This window comes from Dendrobates tinctorius, unplaced genomic scaffold (assembly GCF_039654945.1).
Source record: "Dendrobates tinctorius isolate UK_male_01 unplaced genomic scaffold, ASM3965494v1 ptg000086l, whole genome shotgun sequence".
NCBI classification, from domain to species: Eukaryota; Metazoa; Chordata; class Amphibia; order Anura; family Dendrobatidae; genus Dendrobates; species Dendrobates tinctorius.
The window spans coordinates 50,373,965-50,400,793 of NW_027361754.1; the positions used below are offsets into that span (position 1 = coordinate 50,373,965).

At 43.7% G+C, this 26,829-nt stretch overlaps 1 protein-coding gene across 1 annotated transcript in view; it reads right to left on the reverse strand.

Annotated features, from left to right (window-relative positions):
- Positions 1–26,829, reverse strand: part of PLCH2 (phospholipase C eta 2) — an 891,775-nt gene that overhangs the window by 254,678 nt on the left and 610,268 nt on the right. The window contains exon 3 of the mRNA XM_073585390.1: positions 18,556–18,702. Coding sequence (XP_073441491.1) covers positions 18,556–18,702 — 147 coding nt within the window. The remainder of the gene's footprint in view (positions 1–18,555; positions 18,703–26,829) is intronic.

Consider the following 26,829-nt stretch of genomic DNA (forward strand, 5'->3'; position numbering starts at 1 on the left):
AGGAAAACTTGCAAAATCGGCAGTGTATTAAATACTTATTTTCCCAGTAATACCCAAAGAAAAAATGGATTAAAGAGCAATAAAGTAAAAATATATATTTTTATTATTATTTTCTTCCAAAAAAGGAATAATAAAATACAGGTAATGAGTCAATCAAGAATCACAATATATAAAGGAATCAGCGACACTTAGTATCCACATATAGATTAGAAAGGGTGTCTAAATAGGCAAGTAAAAATAGATTGCACAAAAATTGGTTTCATATAGTAGATATATATATACATACATATGTGGCAAAATATATAGTATAATGCATAGTTGCAAGTTTTTTCAAATATGTATATATGAAAAACAAGGCAGTTTGTGTCACCAATTAGATATTAAAGTGCACAGGTGCGTATGTCAAAATATATCCATAGGTCTATAATAAATAATGTTAAGGCAATCCTAAAAAACGGATCTGCCATATATACATAAGGAGATAGAGGGTTTAATCATATGTTAATGGTGATAGATAACACTGCCAGATATAATGAAGTCAAAAAGAACCAGTGCAAAAAATTGTTATACAAAAATTACAATAAGCCAAGACCCAGACTTACTATTAGTGGAAAACGGGACCCCAACGCACGTTTCGCTATTTAGCTTCCTGTTTTCCACTAATATTAAGTCTGGGTCTTGGCTTATTGTAATTTTTGTATTACAATTTTTTGCACTGGTTCTTTTTGACTTCATTATATCTGGCAGTGTTATCTATCACCATTGACATATGATTAAACCCTCTATCTCCTTATGTATATATGGCAGATCCATTTTTTAGGATTGCCTTAACATTATTTATTATAGACCTATGGATATATTTTGATATACGCACCTGTGCACTTTAATATCTAATTGGTGACAAACTGCCTTATTTTTCATATATACATATTTGAAAAAACTTGCAACTAAGCATTATACTATATATTTTGCCACATATGTATGTATATATATATCTACTATATGAAACCAATTTTTGTGCAATCTATTTTTACTTGCCTATTTAGACACCCTTTCTAATCTATATGTGGATACTAAGTGTCGCTGATTCCTTTATATATTGTGATTCTTGATTGACTCATTACCTGTATTTTATTATTCCTTTTTTGGAGGAAAATAATAATAAAAATATATATTTTTACTTTATTGCTCTTTAATCCATTTTTTCTTTGGGTATTATATCTTGTTGTGATGGATGAGCTTTGATATTAGCCTGATTTTGGTTTGTAGTTATTTTCCCAGTAATTCGTCTGCGTACTGCGCAAAAGGCTTATGTAACCACAGACAACAGGTAGCAGTATTGAATCTCTTACGATCACATCATTAGTCAAAAAATATAAAAGCCGGTGGGGAATGATTGCTGGCCTACATTACTGTCACTAATTGGATAATTTAGCACCACAGAACATTATACGTGCAGTGCCGACAGTTCACTTAGGATTAGTGGATCCGTAAAAAGTCTATTATCCACTGAATCGCCAAAATATAAAATACTAAACTGCTGTAAACCTTAAACCTAGTTCTGACCTGTTGCCCCTACCTACTACACATTAGGGGCCCATAAACAATAGATAGAGATGACTTGGCTGACAGCCATCTCACCCAAGTTCGCCATATACAGGAGTTCCACCGTTGTCAGCAGGGGAACAATTATCACAGTCACAGAGGGCGAGACAGCGATTTGCTGGCTGCCTGCGATGCAATACATATTATTAGCTAATCAGAGGTGTTCTGCCTTCTTCCACGTATGATGCTGTGTGGATTCCAGCAGACGGCTTAACCTTTCATCCACTCCCAGAAACAAGACTGTATGGGTGCTTAAGTCTATATTTATTGGGATGATATGGACAACAATGGGAGATGATAACAGATGGTATAGTAGAACACAGTAGTAGATGAGACCAGGGGTTGTTGTACAAAGTTGTAGATGATGTCAGAGATTGTTGAACACAGTTATGGATAATTCAGCATATTGTTGTACAAAATGTGGATGATTCAGGTAAAAACGTAATCCGCTTGTTATAAACAATGGTTTTGCAGGGAGCTGAGCAGATGTGAGCTAGTCAGTAGACAGGCTGAAAATGATTACATGTTGTTGACCAGGGAAGGAAGAAGGGCGGTTCTGAACAGTTAACTATTTAGGAAACAGAAGATTCCAAACACATGAGTAAGAAAGAGAAGGGCAACTTATGACACCTACTGGCGATAGCTGGAACAGCATTTAAAAATATCTTACTGCACAGAATGGGCAGAACAAGAGGCTAGCAGCAGATGTGGGCATGCCACTGACATGGGGAGCAAGGCAGCGACATCATGCACATCCCATATAGGAACATTGAGGTCAGCTGCTGGCTAGAGAACAGAACGCAGAGTGGTGTGGGAGGAGAGTACAATCGTTGGCTTGTAGTGAGATGAATAGAAGAGGCCCAAGATAGGGACATTACACCAGGATGGGGGCACATCACACCGGGACAGGGGGGTGGGGACAATACTCCAGGACGGGAGGGACAGACAAAACTCCAGCAAGGGGGGGTGGACGGACAATACTCTGGCATGGGGGGGACGGATAACACTCCAAGACAGTGTGGGGAGGGGGGGAACAGGCCAGGGGACGATACATTATACCTAATCTCCACAAGAACAAGATAAACTGCAGTCAAAAATTGGGTCTGTATTTCCCTAGACATCATTCCCTATTCAGTTCCCTATACACAGAGTATCAGCGAGTTCGTCCGGCAGTCTAATGTGTATGGGTTCCTTAAGTCTCTGTTCACATCTGTATCAGTGACTCATTCAGATTCAAAAGAGAAAACAGTGTGTGTGCGCAAGGGGATTTTCCCTGTGAAAACCATGAACACCTTGGCAGAAAACGATGCGCCCTCTCATAAGCCACCGTGGCCTCTACGCAATGCATTCGACATAGTGTCATGACATCTGTTATAAAAGGAAGCCACAAGGCAGATGTGAACAGAGTCCTAGGAGCAAGGTTCCGTTAAACATTCCGTCTGCTCCCCAGCACACAGACACTGCTGTGTTCTGCAAGTCTTCATTCTCCTGTGTACATGGCTGTCAAAGTGGACAGACAAAGACAATCTAATTGTACACAGCGCAGCAGCAGGACTATGACAATGCCAGAATAAAAGGAGAGTACCAGGAGATGCATTACACTCAAAGAGAACATGAACCCCTGGGAGGAAGCCAGCGGGGAGGAAAAACACATGTCCACCGTAATGAAATGACTGCATCTTGTCAGGGAACAGCAATCTAACAGGGCGCTGCGCCTCTCCATTACAACTACTGCCAAAATGGACACTGATAAACTGAGAAGACGCGGCGCCCTGGGAGACAAGGTCAGGACACAAGCAAAGTGCATTACATCAACTTATTTATGAAGTTCTGGATTTGACTGGCTTCATTATATCCTCACCACCTCAATATTAACCGTTTTTTTTTATACGGCATTGGCATCACTAAAAATCAGCTCAAAGGGGGATCGGTCACCAGATTTCACAATACAAACAGTTGTAATCAAAAGCAACCGTCCTGCAGTGATGCATCCATTATTGAATAGAAAAACCTGATGAGACTGGTGTACTCCCTCTGAAAATCCATATCAGCATGACTGTGTAATACATTCTTTTTAAAAAGCTTTTCCACTTAATAAAAATGGGCATTTTAGGAGTCCAAGTCTAGCTGGACTCCTAAACTGCTCAAATTGAGGCTGTGTGCACACGCTGCGGATTATGCGCGGATTCATCCGCGCGGATTTTTTAAAATCCGCAGGTGAAACCGCAGGTCAAAATACCTACGGTTTTACCTGCGGATTGCTCAGCGGTTTTGCTCTGTGGTTTTTCATCTCCTCAATGGAGGAGATGGCAAACCGCAGCAGAATCCGCAGAAAGAATTGACATGTCAATTCTTTCTGCGGATTGAAAACCGCAGATAATCCGCGCGGAAAATTCCGCACCGTCTGCATTATGGTTTTTGATTCCCATAGGGAATCATGCTACTGTACACCGCAGCGGCCAAAACCGCTGCGGAACCGCAGCAAAATCCGCAGCGTGTGTACACAGCCTAATACTCAGGATCATGTAGTCATTCTGAAATGGATTTTGAAAATAAGTACTCCAGCCTCATCAAGTCCAAGAGATCTTTTTAATAACGTATGCAATATTCATGAGCCATTAGCAGAACGTTGCGATAGATTCGAAGTTTTGCATAGTATTTTAGGTAGGGTAAAAAAAACTGCTTGGAACATTAGAATGGTTGGAACGGTCACAGCCATGTCTATGGAGCTTTTGCAATCTTTTGGACCAAATGGCTCTGTGACATGGTTTGCTTTATCTGCACTCCCTGCACATGATGTCCTCACCTGGGAACCATTATATTTGTTGTCCGCCATCATTAACCTACACAACATAATTGCCTGGACAGAGAGCAGGAATGCCAAGTTGTCTTGATGGAATAGACGTGAGAATAATATGAAAGTAAATCTCAGCCCACATAATTGCTTACCTCAAATATTAAAATTCTCCCAAGAAATTTTTTTTTTTTTGCAAACACTCAAAATATACAGTACTAATAGTATTTGGAGGTCTTAACACTGTTTTTGCATCTGATGCAAGCCAAACCCGGACTCTGCTGTGACTGTGTAATAAGGGATGAGTGGCATCTAGTGTTCTCAAAAGCACGACCATAACCCTAAACATAGCTAAGCGTTACTCCTTTCTACAAAAAGCAGCTTGTACCAATCATAGGAAGTAGGAACCAGGGCAACCAAAGTATAGAAATATAGTATTATTGCAAAGTATGGACGTCAATGCATCCCTTAAAAATAAATGTAGCCAGTTAATGGGTAATAGTTAGGTGTAGCATGAAAAATAACTTAAAAAATTGTCCACTTAAAGTGGACCTTTAACCAAATTTTTGATTTTCAACTGGACACCTGATGTAATTGTGGATGCAGAGCGGACTAAAACATTTTTCTTAGCTTTTAATTTGGCCTCTGTCATGGGGATATTAGCGGTCAAAGAATTTGGCATCTAATGAGTTAACTTTTGCTTAAGGGTATTGCCCATCTCTAAGATCCTACCCCAATATGTACTAGGAGAAATAATAATAATATTAGCAAATACCTTTAACTAGAAATGTAGCATAGTTTTTCTGATTCACTGTCTCTATCCGCATGTGCAGGCATGGCAGAACCTTAGGTATCCATGGTCTCATCCACTGATATAGTGACAGCTAGTTGCTAGTGGAAGTAACCATGGATGTTCTGCCCTCTGGATATAGGGCAGTCTGTTGTGTTATGTGCTCTGAATAAGGCAATGTTTGTATTATGTGCTGGGTTAGTTATAGCACCATCTAGTGGTGGCTAAATTTATAGCTGTGTCTTAAATAGCATTTACAACCTGTGCCTTTAACAGAAGCAATGCACTGTGGGATTGAAGCAATGCATTGTGGGAACGAAGCAGTGTATTCTGGGATGAGGGAGATGCCATTTTCCTTTTGTGTATCTCATAGGACGCACATGTTACTTTTGTCCTCCTGTTAACCTTTGTTTTCCTGTAACTTCTCTACTTGAGTCGCTATCTGGGTAAAGCATATCTGGTAAGAATCAGTGTTTTCTTGCAATGCAGTGATTTACAGAAGTGTTAATTTACTGTTTATCAGCCAGGTGATGTCATTAACTGTTAAGCTGCCAGTTCACAGTGAATGTAATCAGAGACTCATGTATTCCTATGTAATGTTTGCATCACTGTACACTTTCTATAATTGTGTTAGCTGTGTGATCATGTGCCCAATACTTACCCATGTTGCTTGTATTCCTTATAGTTTTACCGTGCTGTTCTATACTGTTCACCAATAAACAAGTTAGACTACAGAGAACTGTCTGCTTATTTGGAACACAGAACAGTGGTTTATGCTGTATGCTGAATTGCACACCGTGTATGAAGGCAGAACAGTAAAACAGATGCTAGATGCCTGCGATAGTGAATACGACTTAAGGAGCCGCTTGTACCCACACCGCACTGCCGCGGATACTGCAGCAGCCACCATACAGTCACAAGTACTGAGAGTGCAGCCCGCCAACAAGTGCTTCATCTTTCCCGCCACGCGGAAGCCGCCACACATAGACTGTCTCCCTCTAATATACTCAGCAATACGAAGCTAAGCGCATAATGTCTCGAAACAGCACATCCTCACTGAAAACGAGGTCACGAGCAAGCTCCAGCAGGTCGTCATTAGCAGAGCTCGCTGCCGTCACTCGTGCCGAAGCCGAGGCAGCCAAAGCAAGATCCTCCTTCGCTGAAAGAGAGATGCCCTTAAAGCGGAGACAAACGGAAGCTGCATGTCTGCAGGCAGAGAGAGAAGTGGAAAAAGAACGTCTGCAAGCTGAAACCACACGTCTGCAAAACAGAGAAAGAAGCGGAAACTGCACGTTTGCAAGCAGAGCTAGAAAAACTTGCGGCAGACAAGGAGACAGCAGCTGCAATAGCTAAGGCAGAGTATTTGGAAGCTATGAAGGATCCAGATTGTGACAGATGCAGCAACATCCCATAACCAGATCTAGAGCAGCAAGTTCCAGCGCAGCGCGTCGCAGAGTATGTCCGTCAACATTCCGGTATGGATGACAGCCCAGATGCACCACATTGACCAGCCTATGCCGATTACCTGCGATCCAACCCCGAACTTCACTACCATAGGCAAGGGGATGTCCAGCACAGTGATGTTTACCACAGCTACCGTTCCACAAAACAGAAGGTACAGCCTCCACCCAGACTGAAAGGGACACCCTTTGCATCAGAACGGTATTATAAGGACAATCCTAAGCCAGAAGCTCCTTACAGGTATGAGGATACACCACACAGCATCACAACAGCACACCAGCTCATATTGGCTCTGACCCAGCCACTATGAACTTTGCGAAGTTCTTTGCTCTCCGGGACCTGGTGACCAAGGGTCACCGATCGAGCTGAGAGCTACAGAGCATTGCGAGCCTCCTTCCCGAATGCCATTAGAGACTTAGATCTTTCTAGTAGTGAACAGTTAGATCTACTGGTAAAGTGGCTTGGGAACTAGTCCGCTGAACACGCCAAAAGAATCAGAAACATTAACATAAATTACCCACACATAGGCCTCCGTATGGAGTGGGAGAGACTTGATGAATGTTATGGGTCAGTAGAAGCTATTGAAAATGCTTTGTATAAAAGACTTGATGATTTTCTCAGAATAGGAAATAAGGGTTATCAAAAGCTCATGGAACTGAGTGAATTGTTAATGGAGGTACAAGTTGCTCAGATAGGAGACCTGCCAGGGTTGGCATTCGTATAAGAACATGAAGACCAGGAGGGCACCACTGAATAAAGGTTGGGGATACACCTGTAGTCAGTAAGAGAGTAAAACAAAGAAATATGTAGAAAAAGCTACTGACCATGAACAGAGATCACCACATAAATTGTAAATTTTATTAATTGCAGAAAGACAACACCATTAAAAACAATTAAAAAGGTCATAAAATGACACATGAAAGACACTGCAAGCCCACAATAGAGCTGACAAAACTCACTATATACACAAGAGCTAATGAATAGGCTCAACAATAATATGCAATAACTAGGCATTCATGTCCATAAGGTAACACACAGGGTGCCTGACAAAAATGACATATAATGTACAAAAGCAATTTAGATACCCCAAAAAGATGCATAAAGGGGATTATAACACATATGCAAAGGTATGATTACCAGAGTGCATCTAAATAAGGAGCCATCATCATGTTCAGGGATAAGGCACAACAATAGATAAAGCACAAATTCAACAACCTATAAAAGGTACATGACCGCTATAATAGAACCCATGTGGTTTTGAAATACCCACAGCACCTAGGTTGAAACCAGTCAATGCCGACCATAAGTAGTAGTGCTCACATGTAGGGGGAGCTTGTGGAGTGCCCGACGCGTGTTGCCACCGCAAGGTGGCTTCGTCAGGGGCTGGAGCGTCAGTCTGACAAATGTCCTATAAAAATATATGAAATACCGTATTTTTCGGACTATAAGACGCACTGGACCATAAGACGCACCCCAATTTTCAGTAGGAAAATAGGGAAAAAAAAAATAATGTGTCAAATGGGGGTCTGTCTTACATTCCGAATTCAGCTTACCTGGGAAGGGATCCGGCACAGGTGGAGAAGTAGTCACAGGGTTCATTCAGTGGTCCAGGCTCGTGCGGTGGCGGCTCTATGCTAGGGCAGGTTGGTTGTGCTGGGGCAGCTGCGCTGGGGCAGGGGCAGCTGTGCTGGGGCAGGGGCAGCAGGGCTTGGGCAGCAGGGCTTGGGCAGCTGTGCTGGGGCAGGGGCAGCTGTGCTGAGGCAGGGGCAGCTGTGCTGGGGCAGGGGCAGCAGTGCTGGGGCAGGGGCAGCAGTGCTGGGGCAGGGGCAGCAGTGCTGGGGCAGGGGCAGCTGTGCTGGGGCAGGGGCAGCAGTGCTGGGGCAGGGGCAGCAGTGCTGGGGCAGGGGCAGGTGGGCTCTGCGGTGGTGGCAGCGGGCGGCGCTCTGCGGTGCGGTGGTGGCAGCGGGCTGTGCTCCGGTGCAGGGGCCGCGGCTCCGCCGGCATTTCTTCACAGCCCGGAGGCCCCCGCAGTTCCTTTGCTGGCCGCCGCCATATTGCGGTGGCCTACGGGAGCATGGACGCCGGAAAGATGGCCGCCGGTCCGGGGACGGCGCATGCGCGGGATCAGATCTCGTCCCGAGATCTCGGGGGACGAGATTCAAATTTCGGCAACGAGATCTCGTCACCCGAGATCTCGGGACGAGATCTGAAGCTGCGCATGCGCCGTCCCCGGACCGGCGGCCATCTTCCCGCCGTCCATGCTCCCGGAGGCCACCGCAACATGGCGACGGCCAGCAAGGGAACTGCGGGGGCCTCCGGGCTGCAAAGAAATGCCGGCAGAGCCGCCGCCCCTGCACCGGAGCACAGCCCGCTGCCACCACCGCACCGCAGAGCGCCGCCCGCTGCCACCACCGCACCACAGAGCCCCGCCCGCTGCCACCAGCCACCAGGTTAGTATCGTGTATTGTGACCATAAGACGCACCCCCCACTTTCCCCCAAAATTTTTGGGGAAAAAAGTGCGTCTTAGGGTCGGAAAAACACAGTAATTAACAATAATAAATTGCAGCCGCAGCTGCTCTATTGTGGGCTTGCAGTGTCTTTCATGTGTCATTTTATGACCTTTTAATTGTTTTTAATGGTGTTGTCTTTCTGCAATTAATAAAATTTACAATTTATGTGGTGATCTCTGTTCATGGTCAGTAGCTTTTTCTACATATTTCTTAGGGTTCGCATTCCTGTACACCGCCAAAGGTGTCAACCCAATTATTCAAAAACTCCCTTACAACCTACAAGAGAAGTGGATCAGTCACGGGTGCCGTTACAAACAGACTTATAAGGCCTCATTTCCCCCTTTCAAGGTGTTCATAGACTTTGTAACTCAACAAGAGTTAGAAATGACCCCAGTTTTGATTTTACTATGTCATGCAGCACTGCCCCTGGAGTCAAACCCTGTAAAACACCAGTGGCAGTTCACAAAACTAATGTTACTCCCACAGGTTTTCCTTACAGGGCAAGCAAGACCTCCCCGGAGGAAGACAAACCTCAGGATCTCAGCAAACACTGCCCCCTACACAAGAAACCACATCCTCTGCTAAAATGCAAAGCTTTTAGGGAAAAGTCTCTAAAAGACCACAAAGGTTTCCTCAAAGAAAAGATATGTTTCAGATGCTGTGCGACGACCTCGCACTTCGCTAAAAACTGTGAAACCAGTGTGAAATGCGAGGAATGTGGTAGTGTGGAGCACAACACAGTCTTGCACTCTGGAACGCCCTCAGGGGTATCATCGCAAGTAGAAGAGTGCGGCGAAAAGCTGATGGTCACCGACGTAGACACTCCAGTAATCACTTCCCAGTGTACAGAGATCTGTAAGGAACTTGTAACAGGAAGATCCTGTTCGAAGATCTGCCTTGTCAGAGTCTACCCAGCGAGCCACCGAGATAAGGCAATCAAGGTGTATGCAATCTTGGATGATCAGAGCAACAGGTCTCTAGCCAAGTCCTTTCTCTTCGACATGTTCAACATTGCTGGCCCTGGTTCTCCTTACTCCTTGAAAACATGTGTACTGTCGAGAAGGCGGGGAGAAAAAGCAACTGGGTTAAAAGGTAGAGTCTATAGACGGTCAAACCTGCATAGCCTTGCCATCAATAGTGGAGTGCAACCAGATTCCTGACAATAGGTCTGAGATACCTATGCCAGAGGTAGCAGCTCACCATCCTCATCTGAAGCGTATAGCCCATCGGATACCAAAACTGGATCAAGAAGCTCCGATTGTCTTACTCCTCGGAAGAGACATACTACGAGTCCATAAGGCTAGAGGACAGATTAATGGCCTACAGAACGCCCCATATGGTCAGAGACTTGACCTGGGATGGGTCATTTTAGGAGACGTCTGTTAAGGTGGAGCACACAAACCGACCTCAGTCAGCATTATGTTCACTAATACTCTTGAAAATGGACATCCGTCTCTCTTCCAGCCATGTAAGAGTAGCTTCCTGATAAGAGTTGCCACGCAATGCTCCTCTACCTGTCCGATAGCTGATCCTTCCTGTGAAGACCACGCATGCGACGGCGATCAAGATCACATAGGGTGCACAGTTTTCCACAGAACAAGAGAAGACAACAAGGTAGCAATGTCCATAGAACACAGACTGTTTTTGGACATCATGGATCGAGAGGTGGTAAGAGAGGAGTCAAAGAGTTGGATGGCCCCTCTACCATTTAAACCCCAGAGGCAACGCTTACCCAACAGCAGAGAACCTGTCTACGGTCGATTTGTCTCCCTCAAACGCAAACTTCAGAAGGCACCTGAAATGAGAGAGCACTTCTTTGCCTTCATGAAGAAAATATTTCAGAATGGCCATGCAGAAATTGCACCTGTACTTCGAGATTCTGAAGAATGTTGCCATTTACCTATTTTTGGTATGCATCATCCTAAGAAACCTGGTCAGATAAGAGTAGTATTTGACTCAAGCGCCAGATATGAAGGTGTCTCGCTAAACAATGTCTTTTTGTCTTGCCCAGACCTCAATAGCAGACTTCTAGGAGTACTTCTTCGCTTACGCAAGGATGCAGTGGCATTCATGGCTGACATACAACAGATGTTTCATTGCTTCCTTGTCAAGAAAGAACATATAAACTATTTGAGGTTTTTCTAGTACCGCAATAATGACCCCTACAAAGACGTAGTGGAGTATCGGATGAGAGTACACATCTTAGGGAACGACCCTTCCACTGCTGTCGCCATCTATGGTCTTAGACATTCAGCCAGAGAGGGCGAAGCAAAGTACAGGTCGGATGTTAGATCGTTTGTAGAGAAGGACTTCTATGTGGATGACTGCTTGAAATCCACACCCACAAATGAATCGGCAGTTAGTCTCCTAAAAAGGACACAAGAAATGCTTGCTTTGTCCAATTTGAGGCTGCACAAAATTGTTTCCAACAGCCAAAAAATGATGGCAGCTTTTCCCCCTCAAGATTTCTCAACTGATCTGAAAGACTTGGATTTAAACACAGACTCCCTTCCGATGCAACAGAGCCTTGGTTTGCTCTGGGATTTGAAGAGAGATGCATTTACCTTTTGGATCAACGAAGAAGAAAAACCTTTCACGTGCAGAGGCGTCCTGTCCGTGATAAATGGCTTGTATGATCCTCTAGGATTTGTAACCCCTGTAACTATCCAAGGTAAAATGATGTTCAGAGACTTCACCCAAGAGATGTATGAATGGGATGATCCGCTTCCCATGGAGAAGAGAGATTTGTGGGTAAGATGGAAGAAATCTTTGGAGGCCTGGTCAAATCTTTATGTGGCACGACCATACGCTTCCATAGCATCAACAGAAGCCAAGATGCAAAGGCTCTGTATCTTCGGCGATGCCACAACCAAAGCGATTGCAGCAGTAGCATATCTGAAAACTACTGACATTAAAGAACAATGCCATGTAAGGCTTGTTAGGAGCCAGACAAAACTAGCGCCAGTTCAGGAACACACAGTACCCAGACTGGAACTCTGTGCAGTTGTGCTATCAGTAGAGTTAGCTGAACTTATCTCGACAGAAATGGACCTGGAAATCAAGGACGTTGAATTCTACTCAGACAGCAAGGTAGTGCTAGGGGACATTGGCAATGAAATGCGATGCTTTTATGTTTACGTCAGCAATCGAGTGCTAAGGATCAGGAGGTCCACTTGCCCTAAACAGTGGCGCTATGTGTCCACACACCACAATCCTGCAGACCACGCAACTAGATCTGTTGAATCAAGACACCTTAAGGACACAACCTGCTTTACGAGCCCTGAATTCTTATACCATTCAACGCCTTACAGTGACAAATCAGACACCTTTGAACTGGTATACCCAGATGCAGATGAAGAAATCTGCCCTCAGGTATCGGTTCTTCTTATGGTGACTTCAGACAATTACCTCAAATACCACCATTTCAGCAGGTTTTCAACCTGGAACTTCCTTGTTCGTGTCATTACTTGCTTAATTCATGTGGCTCAGTCTTACAAGTCAACATCACCCACAAGCCAGAAGTCTTGTAAAGGTTGGCACCACTGCAAGCATGCCTTTACTGCTCCAAACCTGGAAAATGCCAAGAACATGATCATTCGTACCATACGTCGTGTGTGTTACGCCAAAGAAATAGACAACCTCCGCAAAGGTCAACCCATTTCTGGCGACAGTGTCTTGAAAAAGCTCGATCCAATCATTGACCAAAATGAACTGTTAAGAATTGGAGGTTGTCTTCAAGAAGCCAAAGTGGCATTCGTGGAAAAACACCCTGTAATAATTCCTGGTCATCATCATGTCACTACTCTGCTCGTACAGCACCATCATGTTTTGGTGAAACATCAGGGCCGATTGTTTACCGAAGGGAATCTACGAACTGCTGGATTATGGATAGTCGGGCAAAGAGATCTGTGAGTAAACTCATCTTCAACTCTATGACTTGTCGCAAACTCCGCAGTGTGACTCAAAACCCAAAGATGGCCAATCTGCCGTCAGACAGACTTAGTATGGATCCTCCTTTTGCCAACGTCGGACTGGATGTATTCGGGCCGTGGTCTGTCGTTGCACGGCATACTAGAAGAGTCAAAGCCAACGCATAACACTGGGCAGTTATGTTCACCTGTATGTCCATCAGAGCGGTCCACATCGAAGTAATTGAATCCATAGACACTTCAAGTTTCATAAATGCACTCCGACGTTTCATTGCCATCAGAGGCACCTTGAAACACATTCGCTCTGATAGAGGCACAAATTTCATAGGAGCAGTGAAAGAACTTCAAATTCCTTCCAACCTAGACATTACCAGTGTGGAAAGATAATTGAGTGAGCAGGGATGCACCTGGACCTTCAATTTACCACACTCTTCTCACATGGGAGGTGCTTGGGAGAGGATGATTGGAATTGCACGTAGAATCTTAGACTATCTTCTTGCAAGAAGGTAGCACAAGACTTACACACGAAGGTTGGACTACATTCTTGGCGGAAGTTTCAGCCATCATAAATGCCAGACCATTGACTGCACTCTCCAGTGATGCTGAAGATCCAACCATTCTCACTCCTGCCATGTTACTTACTCAGAAAACCAACACTCCCAGCACTCCACTGGGAGAATTCAGCAACAAGGACCTCTTCAGACGTCAATGGAGACAAGTTCAAAGTCTCTCCAATACTTTCTGGGACAGATGGAGAAAGCAATATCTCTCCACCTTACACCCTAGGAAAAAGTGGCAGATCAACAAGCCGAACATCAAACCCGGTAATATTGTGCTCATGAAGGACAGTCAGTTACATAGAAATGAGTGGCCTCTGGGCCTCATCACCAAGGTATTCTCAAGCAAAGATGAGAAGGTGGTCGAGGTCAAAGTGTTGAAGGCTGGGGAGAGTAAACTATTCCTCAGACCAGTTGCGGAGCTAATTCTATTGCTTTCACCAAAAGAGCCTGCAAGTGGCATCAGGTGATGCCAAGCGGGGAGTGTTCTGCCCTCTGGATATAGGGCAGTCTGTTGTGTTATGTGCTCTGAATAACACAATATGTATTATGTGCTGGGTTAGTTATAGCACCATCTAGTGGTAGCTGAATTTATAGCTGTGTTAAATAGCATTTACAGCCTGTGCTGTTAACAGAAGCAATGCACTGTGGGATAAATAAGTTAGACTACAGAGAACAGTCTGTTTATTTGGAACACAGAACAGTGGTTTATGCTGTATGCTGAATAGCACACCATGTCAGCATGTATTATTATTATTATTTATTTATATAGCACCATTGATTCCATGGTGCTGTACATAAGGGGTTACATACAAATTACAGATATCACTTACAGTAAACTAAATCACAGACTGATACAGAGGGGAGAGGACCCTGCCCTTTCGGGCTTGCATGCTACAGGATGGTGGGGAAGGAGACAGTAGGTTGGGGGGTTATGAAGGCAGAACAATGGATACCTAAGGTCCTGCAATGCCTGCACATGAGGATAGAGACAGTGAATCAGAAAAACTATACTACATTTCTAATTAGAGGTATTGCTATTACTATTACTACTACACCTACTAAATATAGAGATAAGATCTGGGTGATGGGAATACCCCTTTATGTTATGTTCAAGTGGTTGGTATCAGCAACTCATACAGGGAGAAGTAGTACAGGCCCCCAGTAATAGTAACTCATACAGGGTGAAGAAGTGCTCACCCCTCAGTGATAGCAACTCATTCAGGGACAAGAAGTACACTCCCCCAGTAATAACTCATACAGGGAGAAGGACACCCCCCCAGTGATAACTCCTACAGGTAGAAGGACACACCTCCAATGATAACTCATACAGGGAGAAGTACATACCCACCAGTGATAGCAACTCAGAGGGAGAAGAAGTACACTCCCCCAGTAATAACTCATACAGGGAGAAGGACACTAAAGTTAACTCATTAGGTGCCATATACTTTGATTGTCAATATCTCCGCCACAGGAGATGAGGATAAAAAAAAAACAATAAATTAAGGTATTATTCTGCTCTGTAGTTACTATTACATCATGTGTCCACCTCAACATGAAAAGCTTGCTGAAAGGTCCTTTTTAAATCAGTACTAATGTGATAATAGTGGAACCAAAATGGGCAATTCCCCTATAGTGGCTGGGAAAAGTTGCACAGATTATCACAATATACAAGCATCAAGTCCCAGTGCTGTGATATTGCCCCCCTCCTTGGATACAATAGTAATGCAGCCAAGAGAAGTTACCCTATGTTTAAGTAATAAAAGGTCTTATTGATAATACGAGATAAATAGTTAATTGATGGAATTGTCAATGAACTAATCTCTCTTGTCCTGAAAAATATTCTAAGCTCATTTATCACTGGCTGAGCTTGCAAACTTGATTTGGTCATAAGTCAGCCTAGAAGAGTTTTGGAGAGGATAGATAAGAGTAGCAGATTCTGTTCTCATAAGAAGCGTACAGTCATCTAATATATAAAGCTCAATGTATGTATGTATGTATGTATGTATGTATGTATGTATGTATGTATGTATGTATGTATGTGTCTGTCCGGGATTGGCATCCGCATCGTCGCAGCTACAGCCACAAAATTTGGCACAGTCACACGTCTGGACCCCGAAAGTGTCATAGGCTATGTTGTGAGGCAAAATTTTAACCCCGCGCATTCCAGTTCACCAAACAATTTTACCCCTATCTACATAATGGGGAAAAAGTGAAAGGAAAAGTGTTGGAGGCAAATTGACAGCTGCCAGATGTGAACAAGGGGGACTTAAAGAATGAGAGCGATGGCGCCAAAGAGTATATACCGTACAGTTGCTAAGGTGGGGCCCCTGACATGGGATTCTCACCACACACGGGGATATGAACACACACACACAAAATTGCGCCACACACTACCACGTTTTTCAACACATATACCACCCTCAGCACACATTTCACCACACATACACTAACCTTGCAACATAAAAGTCGAAACACAAAAGTCGCCACTCAAAACTCGCCACGCTGTCCCAGTGCTGTTTAAAAGATGAAAAATGAGCTGTGATTGGTTGCTATCAGCAACAGTTATCTTTGTAGACAGTTGTGGTAACTGAGGCCTATTATTCTTATCATTTCTATGGTGTTATCGTCCTTCTGTAAAGCTGGAAATAACACAATTTATTACCGTGCCAACTCAGACCACCCTCTGACACAGACTGCAGGGGGAGACCAGTATCAAATAGGATAGGATTAGATACATGGCTCAGCAGTCAGTATCACACAGGAGAGGATTAGATACACAGCTCAGCAGTCAGTATCACACAGGAGAGGATTAGATACACAGCTCAGCACACAGTATCACACAATAGTATTAGATACACGGCTCAGCAGTCAGTATCACACAGGATAGGATTAGACACATGGCTCAGCAGTCAGTATCACACAGGATAGGATTAGATACACAGCTCAGCACACAGTATCACACAGAATAGTATTAGATACACGGCTCAGCAGACAATATCACACAGAATAGGATTAGATACACAGCTCAACAGTCAGTATCACACGTCAGGAATAGATACACGGCTCAGCAGACAGTATCACACAGGATAGGATTAGATACGCAGCTCAGCACACAGTATCACACAGAATAGTTTTAGATACATGGCTCAGCAGACAGTATCACACAGAATAGGATTAGATGCACGGTTTTTATGTGCAATATAATCATTATAATTTGTTATAACTAACCACAGTTGGTTACTATGCCCGGGCAATGCCGGGCTCTTCAGGTAGTATTCACTAAAGAGGTTTTACCATGCCTGTGTAATAACGTGCAGGAGGAATATATGTCACCACGAGCAGGCAGACCAACAGTAAAAGGGGAGGTTTATTTACAGGGAGAATATCTGGTGAACATATAATATAAAAGAGAAAATGCTGTAACAGGTGATATCAGAAACTGAAGAAGTAACAGAAGTGCAAAACAACAGACAGTTATTCTCTTATGGGGATGAAACTTATCAGTTCCTGGAGATCTTGCATGTAGAGATCACTCTTCTCCCACGTAGGCACCCAGGCACCAGGGGTGCTTGATGTCATCTGTCTCTGGGGTCCTTGGTATAGTCCATCTGGCGTATGGGGGGTTAATGTGAGAGCTCAAGGGGTATGCAGATGGCGGCATTCCCCTGTATGCAAGGTTCTTCCCTCTGCTGCGGCAGCAGCGTTCCCTCACCAGGGTCAGGGGCTCTGCCTGGGACAGTCTCTCTTGGCAGGTCAGTGTCACGTTACAGTATGTTCCTCGGTCACAGGGAAGCGTCTCAGGATAAAGCAGGGTCTGACTGCAGGGGAGCATCTTAAGGCGCGCAGTCTGTCGGTGTGACAAAGTCTCTAACAGGAGGGGAGCGACCAGCCCTCCAGGCGGTGCAGTGACAGGCTTCTCATACTCAGTGCTCACCGCCTGTGTCTGCGGTCCCTCAGTGTTCAGTCGCTGCGCCTGTCTCCTGTCCTCTCCTCTGTCAGTGTCCTCTCTGCTCCCGTCCCTGCGCTGCTCTGCTGAAAGCGAGCCCAATTCTCCCACTGTCCGTCCTGCCCTCTTCCTGTTCCTGGTGCTCGCGCAGTCCACTAAAGCATCCCCCGGGGAACCTAATGCCCTGCTCGATGGTTCCAGGCACGGAGCTAGGAAGGCATCTACCCCCTCGGCTCCTTCGGTGCTTCACCCCCTTACACCTGTGCTACATAGAGGACATAGAAACCAAAGATTTTTTCACAAACCCTTTTATAAAAATGTTTTGTAGCCAAAAATACATACATGCATTATAAGAGGAAAAAATATTGCACAAAAGTGTTCATATAATTTAAGCAATTTTTTTTGCTGAATTTTTTTGACGTTTTGAGAAAGAAACAAAAAAATGATGTAAACACATAATGTTAAAATATAGTATATATGCAAAACTTGTAAAAATGGTTGAATTTTCGTTTAATATTCTACATTCATCTAATACTTTTCCATGACTCTCCAAGCTAACCATTAAAGGGGCTATTGAGGGCTGCAAATATGATGGCAGATTCTCAGCGTAAGATCTTCGATAAATTGGTGGAGATTAATATTCTAGCTCTGGTTTATACAAATGGCCACTATCTAACATTGGATCTCGTTGTAGTACTACTTCGGTGTAGTTAACTCAAAGTTTATTTGGCAATATCAGATGATCTGGAGAGTTTTTGCTCTGTGTTCACATAGCCTTACTTTGGCATCATAGAGATTATTCCATTTTTTTCTTATTGGCAGATGCTACAACATTTGCGGTGAAGTTTTGGGCTGACAGGTTAAATTTGCATCTGGAATCCTTTCTCATTTTATGTCTGATATTTCAAAGTTCAGCCACTTGACATTTAGACTATGAGAACATATGAATGTAGTCTTACTCTTGGCTTTTTCACTCTTCCTTGAAGGTCTCCACCGTATACAAGATTTATGCTCATCCAAGTAGTAGAATCGAACCAAACCTTTGGAGCTACCGCGCAGTTTGATCATCTGCGTACCGGCTTGCATAGAACTCATACATCTTTCCACTGCAAGAGAAAAACAAATATTACAAGATGTGAAGATACAATGTAATGCAGAATGACTAGTACAAAAAGTAAGTCAATGGATTTCTGCAGCTCCTCTTCACAAATTCAGGGAACCATACCCTAGATTTTTAAAAGGGAGTCTTGTCAGCACAAAATGACTGTCACAGTCACCTGGTGCACCCTTCGTGTGGCCAAACAGCTCAGTGCAACTTTCCAACTACTTTATTTCCAATATATCTCTGTCCTTCTCTGGTTCCTGTAAAAACAGAGCGGTCAATCATGGAAGGAGGGAAAAGAAAGATGCAGTAGGTGTGGAGGTGAACAGAGTGCCTGTGCTTGGCTTGAATAGTCATTTTGTGCTGACAGATTCCCTTTAAAGTTAATGTTAAGCGACAGTGCATGAACCAGTCTACCATAGTGATCAATGAGGGTGATCAATGAGTGGAACAGGCTGCCACGAGAGGTGGCGAGTTCTCCTTCAGTGGAAGTCTTCAAACAGAGGCTGGACAGACATCTGTCTGGCATGGTTTAGGTAATCCTAGGAGGTAAACTTTATACCTCCTATCACAGCTGAACGTTCACGCTGTCTTTTGACAGCATGGGAACCACGGCTCTCTGACCAATGGGGATGATTTCCCCACCGATCAGAAGTGGTGTTTGCCGTGCTGCCATGCACACGACAGCGCAACAAACACTCGGTGCTCGGGCAGCTGAACCCAAACAGGAACACGGATTTTCTGGTGAAGTCCGTGTTCGGTATCTGTGCCTGAATAGTAGGTGTTCGGTCCGGACGCCGAACTTTACTGTTCGGGTTCGCCCATTTCTAGTAGAGATTCCTGTTGCACTCAATATCTAAGCTAATTCTGAAAATAGGACCAGTAGGCTATTCCTAACATCTGTAGATACATAAAACAAATCCTGACAACCTTATGGGTCATGTATAGTGTTGAGCATTCCGATACCGCAAGTATCGGGTATCGGCCGATACTTGCTGTATCGGAATTCCGATACCGACTTCCGATATTTTTTCAATATCGGAATTCGGCATCGGAATCGGAAGTTCAAAGTTGATTGACGGCCTGACGTCATCATGATGCGCGGTGTGTGCGCATCATGATGCGCCGTCATTTCGGGCCTTCCGGGGGTCTCTGCCGGCCTGCCGGGGGGCTGTGCCGGCCTGCCGGTGGTCTGTGCACCCTGTGGGGGTCTGTACCGGCCTGCCGGCGGGGCTGTGCTGATGTCCGGGGGTCTGTGCAAGCATCGTCCGATGGGACTACAAGTCCCATCGGGCGATGCCTGCTACCATGACAGTGATTGACACATTAGCCAATGATGGGACAGTAGTAGTCCCATCATCCGGCTAATGTGTTAAATGTTAAAAAAAAAAAAAAAAAAAAAATACTACATACATACTACATGCATGCTACATACATACTACATGCTACATACATACTACATATATACTACATACATACTACATACATACTGCATGCTACATGCATGCTACATACATACTACATGCTACATACATACTACATACTACATATATACTACATACATACTACATACATGCTACATACATACTACATATATACTACATGCTACATATATACTACATGCTACATACATACTACATGCATGCTACATACATACTACATATATACTACATACATACTACATACATGCTACATACATACTGCATGCTACATACATACTACATGCATGCTACATACATACTACATGCATACTACATATATGCTACATACATACTGCATGCTACATACATACTACATACATACTACATACATACTACATACATACTACATGCATGCTACATGCATGCTACATACATACTACATGCTACATACATACCACATGCATACTACATACATGCTACATATATACTACATGCATGCTACATACATACTACATATATACTACATGCATGCTACATACATACTACATACATACCACATATATACTACATACATACAATACATACATAGACATACAGTACATATAACATAGAGTAACATACTTACCAATACTTGTCACATTGTTCCCCGAAGCCATTGTCTTTCCGGAATAAATATTAACATAACAAACCACAAAAATACTCACCCACGATCCGAAGCAGTCCACGAGTGTGTCCCACGACGATCTTGGGTAGAGAACTGCAGCATCAGATGATGCTGCCGTTCTCTACGGGCTGCAGGAATCCAATGACGGAAGGTAGGTATCCTTCCGCACTGTATTCCTCCGCCACTTAAAAAAAAAAAAAGTCCCTAGTCTCACTTTATGCCATTGCTGCGTGGGAAATTCCCACACAGCAATGGCATAAAGTGAGACTAGGGACTTTTTTTTTTTTTTTAAGTGGCGGAGGAATACAGTGCGGAAGGATACCTACCTTCCGTCATTGGATTCCTGCAGCCCGTAGAGAACGGCAGCATCATCTGATGCTGCCGTTCTCTACCCAAGATCGTCGTGGGACACACTCGTGGACTGCTTCGGATCGTGGGTGAGTATTTTTGTGGTTTGTTATGTTAATATTTATTCCGGAAAGACAATGGCTTCGGGGAACAATGTGACAAGTATTGGTAAGTATGTTACTCTATGTTATATGTACTGTATGTCTATGTATGTATTGTATGTATGTAGTATATATGTGGTATGTATGTAGTATGTATGTAGCATGCATGTAGTATATATGTAGCATGTATGTAGTATGTATGTGGTATGTAGCATGTAGTATGTATGTAGCATGCATGTAGTATATATGTGTTATGTATGTAGCATGTAGCATGCATGTAGCATGCATGTAGTATGTATGTAGTATATATGTGGTATGTATGTAGCATGCAGTATGTATGTAGCATGCATGTAGTATATATGTAGTATGTATGTTGCATGTAGTATGAATGTAGCATGTATGTAGTATGAATGTAGCATGTATGTAGTATGCATGTTGTATGTATGTAGCATGTAATTTTTTTTTTTTTTTTTTTTTACATTTAACACATTAGCCGGATGATGGGACTACTACTGTCCCATCATTGGCTAATGTGTCAATCACTGTCATGGTAGCAGGCATCGCCCGATGGGACTTGTAGTCCCATCGGACGATGCCTGCACAAACCCCCGGAGCCTGCACAGACCACCGGCAGGCCGGCACAGCCCCCCGGAGCCTGCACAGACCACCGGCAGGCCGGCACAGACCACCGGAGCCTGCACAGACCCCCTGGCAGGCCGGCACAGCCCCCCGAGAGGCTGTACAAGGGCAGGAAAGGGTTTTTCTTATTCCGATACCGGAAGTCCCATAGACTTGAATGGGACTTCCGGTATCGGAATCGGCGATACCGATACTTTTTTTAAAGATCGGCCGATACCATCCGATACGATACTTTGAAGTATCGGACGGTATCGCTCAACTCTAGTCATGTATCCACAACACACAAATATAAGATATATGAAGATCTACCAACAAATCCAACAATCCATCACATTAGGTAATATCGTCTATTTAAAAGGATTAGAAAACAAAACCTGAAGCTCCGTTGTCATTCATATTGATATACAAACTAGGTAAATACCATAAGTAAAAATAAAATAAAAACCTCAACAAGATGTAAATTTATGCCAGTTTCACATGACTGCTTTAATCTCCTCGATGCATACAGATGTATGAAAACAATAGCGCTTCATGTGCCAGAGCCTCAGTAGGTTGCAGAGAATCACAGATTTCAGCTCTTGGCTGAAAACTTCGTGTACCGAAGCCAATGCAGTGTTTCTCTAAATCGGAGGTTGGGGGCTCAGGGAGGGGGGGATGCTCTTAACTCTTCTGAACAGCAGCTTGTCTTCATGGACTCAGTAGGGAAGCACCGAATTATAAATGTATTTCACCCTCAACCAGATCAAGGAGGATAATATATTATGTTGCAAAGTTTTAAATTCATTAGAAATGATAGCTCCTCACAATGGTGGGTGCATCCATCTGTGCAGCAAACGTTCAGCTCGACAGCGAGTTACAGAAAAGAGCAAACACTGACTTAGGCCGGTTTCACATTAGCGCATTTTATGCGCACGCACGGCCGGGGGTAGCTCCGCCCCTGATCCGGCTCTCTGCCCGGCGTGCCCGCCCCTTGCCTGTAGCGCCGCCTCCTAGCGGACGGCGGCGCCTGCGATCGGCGCACCCTATCTTTAGCATAGGGTGCGCCGATCGTGCGCAGGTCGTGCGCTAGTTGCGCTTTGACCTGCGCTGCGCACTTATGACGGTGCGCCGTGCGCGCCAAAATCCGAAAAGTTGGATTTTGGCGCGCACGGCGCACCGTCAAAAGTGCGCAGCGCAGGTCAAAGCGCAACTAGCGCACGGCCTGCGCACTATCGGCGCACCCTATGCTAAAGATAGGGTGCGCCGATCGCAGGCGCCGCTGTCCGCTAGGAGGCGGTGCTACAAGGAAGGGGCGGGCACGCCGGGCAGAGAGCCGGAACGGGGCGGAGCTACCCCCGGCCGTGCGCGCGCATAAAATGCGCTAATGTGAAACCGGCCTTATGTGTGTATATATACACATTAAAAAAATTATATTTATTATAAATGTATAATACACATACAGCACTGCGCAAACGTTTAAGGCAGATGTGGAAAAAATGCTACATACGTAAGAATGTCTTAAAAAATACAAGTGTTAATTCTTTATTCCTATTAATTAGCAAAATGCAAAAGTGACTGAACAAAAGTGATATAAATAGCATCAATATTTGCTGACCGGTGACCGCCCTTTACCATCAGCATCAATGCATCAGTTCTTCTAGGTACACAGGTTGTGAAGGAACTCAGCAGGGAAATTGCAGCAAACATCTTGGAAAACTAACCACAGATCTTCTGTGGATGTTTCTTGTGCGGATCCTTCTGTCTCTTCACGTGATCCCACACAGACTGGATGATGCTGAGATCAGTGCTCTGTAGGGCCATATCATCACTTCCAGGACTCCTTGCTCTTTACACAATAGATCATTCTTAATGTCATTGGCTCTCGAGAAATACATAAAGATACTTATCCATCATGCGATACCATCAGTGAGGTGTCCGATTGGCTCCAAGTTTATTCTACAGCAGAACAACGACCTACAGGCTGTTTTTAATTTATTAGGGAATGAGAAGGGGTTGTCCTAGTAGTGGACAACCCCTTTAGGTATTTTCTCAAGTGGAAAGATGAACAATGAGTCCTGAAAGTGATGATGTGGCCCCACAGAGCCCTGATCTCATCATTGAGTTTATGTAAGATCACATGAAGAGACAGAAGGATTTGCACAAGAGACATCCACAGAAGATATGTGGTTAGTTTTTCAAGATGTTTGGAACATCTTTCCTGCTAAGTTCCTTCAAAAACTGTGTGCAAGTACCTAGCAGAACTGATGAATGATGCAACGGGTGGTCTCAGATATTGGTTTAAGATTCTTCTTTTATTCATTTACTTTGCAATTTGTCAATTGATAAAAATAAAACTATTAAAACTTCTATTATTTAAAACATTCTTACTCTGCAAAAATTTTAGGCAGGCGTAGAAATAAGATACTGCACAGTACTGTACATATTGACTACACGTGTGTAAACATGCTTGCATGTGTACACATATGTATGTTTTTTTTTCCTACAAACTTTATTCAGCATTGTTGACACATACGTGACACTGAAAGATAAGACCGTTCTGTACGGTAAAGCAATGAAATATAACTAAATACAATCAGTCGATTTTTGCTTTTTGCATGTGACCTTTATTTTTGGCTTGTGGCATTCATTGCTGTTTTTGCTCCAGATTTTTCAAAATGATGTACAAGGGATGTGAATTTTTTTGTGCACCAGTAGGGGACTAGAATACAATTGCGCGCAAATTTTGCAGCAATTTGAAAAGTCGCAAATAATAAATTTGACCAAAGCATCTGGATAAAAGGAAAACAACGTCCATATTTTTAAACAAGAACTAAAACATATATGAATCGAAGTAAAGTTATCTAAAAAAATAAATGTGAAAATTAAATAAGTTGCAATCATAAAAGTCACCAATAGGACAATTGATAAGAATAAAAAAAAAAATAAAAAAAAGATGCAAAAATGTTTCAGAGAAATCACACCGACATTTCTCTATTTGGCTCCTTCGATACAACAAGTGCCATAAAATGCCTCATTAGTCCTTCAAATAAGCATTTGCTGGGTGATTTTTTCCACAATAACAGCCGATATTAGGAGGGCGCTAGCAGTACGTAATATATTATTATACATGAGTGCCCAAGAGAACAATCTACTAGATTTCGTAGCTACAGAAGAGTCTTCATCATTGTCCATTTATTTTGCTGTAGAAGGGTCTGACCGTTTGCAGCAGCCAATATTTTTGGAGGTATCATAGCAGCAGTCCAATTGAACTGCTGTGCAACTACAAGTACCAGCATGCCATGTTTGCCAGAGACATAGTTCTTCCGCAGCGGGAAGATCTATAGGTTACGCAATCATTAGCAAGAGGTGAAAGGCAGCTGCTGACTCAACGATATCAATAACCTTGTACTGGAAGTCCTGACTGTTTCCAGCATTGTTCTTAAATGTGAAGGAAAAAAGGTAAAAGACAAAAACATTAATCATGGAAGCATCCGAAATGCAAGAGAAGCAAATAAATTAATTCAATGTGTCAAAAAGTCCCCGGATATCGTCTTTGTTCTCTTCTGAGTTATAGCAAAGGTGTTCTGCATTCTGTCTCCAATGTGTGAAATTTATAAGGCTTCACTGCGATTGCATTAGATGAAATGTATCACTAGAAGGCAAAGCAGCCACATTTCCATGAACGCAAAACCTCCTTCCCAATTAAGTGGAAAAATAAAAAGGTTACATCTGCAACTTGGGTAAGAAAACTCATACTTGAACATTTAAAGAGGAATTATTCTTCAACATGATTGTATGACAATCTGCAAACCTAACCGTCTACTGTATGTCCCCATCGGAGCAAAGTGGGAAATGCACATAGTCTATGCCCTCTAGCGGAATGTATAGCTCTTTTCCTATTCTGATACTATGAAACCAAGTGACCTTAAGGGCTGAAACAAAGAGGAAGGGATACTTTCCTCTTGGTATCAGCCCTCAAGGAGGCATCAAGTTGACCTCCAAGGTCTTTCATGAAGTCGGTATAAGATACACATTAAACGTGTTGTCCAAGCTTCGTCACTGCAGTCTTGTGAATTCTTGCAGCGCGCATGCTGTCAAGATTCTCCGAGGCCGGGTGGTCATGTGACCACAAGTATGTGATTTGCATACTTCCAGGAACATTCTTATTAGACATGTCTTGCCTCACTCAAATGTGTATTGAGCAAGGCTTTGTAGGTCTAGTGGGCACGTGATTGACCGCATCTATGCAAGTCGCATATTTGTTGTGAAACGTCTGCCTGGGTCCCAGCAAATCCTGACTGCATACACTGTGCGTGCTGTGAAGATTCACAAGTCTGCAGTCACATAATATGTCTGAAGACTGGAACCCTGTGCACTCAGCTATAGTGTTAGCTTTTTGACACTTGTAAGGTAGCGCTGTCATTCGGGTAGGGGCTACTCGCTTAGCAGCCAATAAATCACTCCCGGCACAGGTTTTCCATTAAACCAAAAAAGTCCATGCTGTTTATTCAGCATCATAAACCCACAGCAGCAACATAAAGATCATATAATCAGCATAGCGTCCATGACAAAGCTTCACTCTGCTAAGCCTGTCATCACACAGGTTACACAATGTCCATTACTCAGGCTCTTCAGCCTCTCAATTATCTCACCCGTCAGGGTTCACTCATGGTTCTTTCTCCATGCTGCAGATGTCCATTCCCTCCAGGGAATTACCAGCCACGTGCAGTCATTCAACACAGCGTTCCTTGCTGTCAGAAGGCAGCCCCATCTCTCTCAGATAGGACCTTCCACAATGGACCAACCAGGTCCCTGCAATCACTCCATGTGACCTACCCTGGCCACCTTATATGGTCCGTAGCCACGCCCACCGGGTCACATGTCTATGACCTCATCACAGGTCCTTCACACACACATATACACTTTACAATAGCGTTATTAAACTCACCCCCTGGGTCGGTTTGTAGGTAACTAGTCCC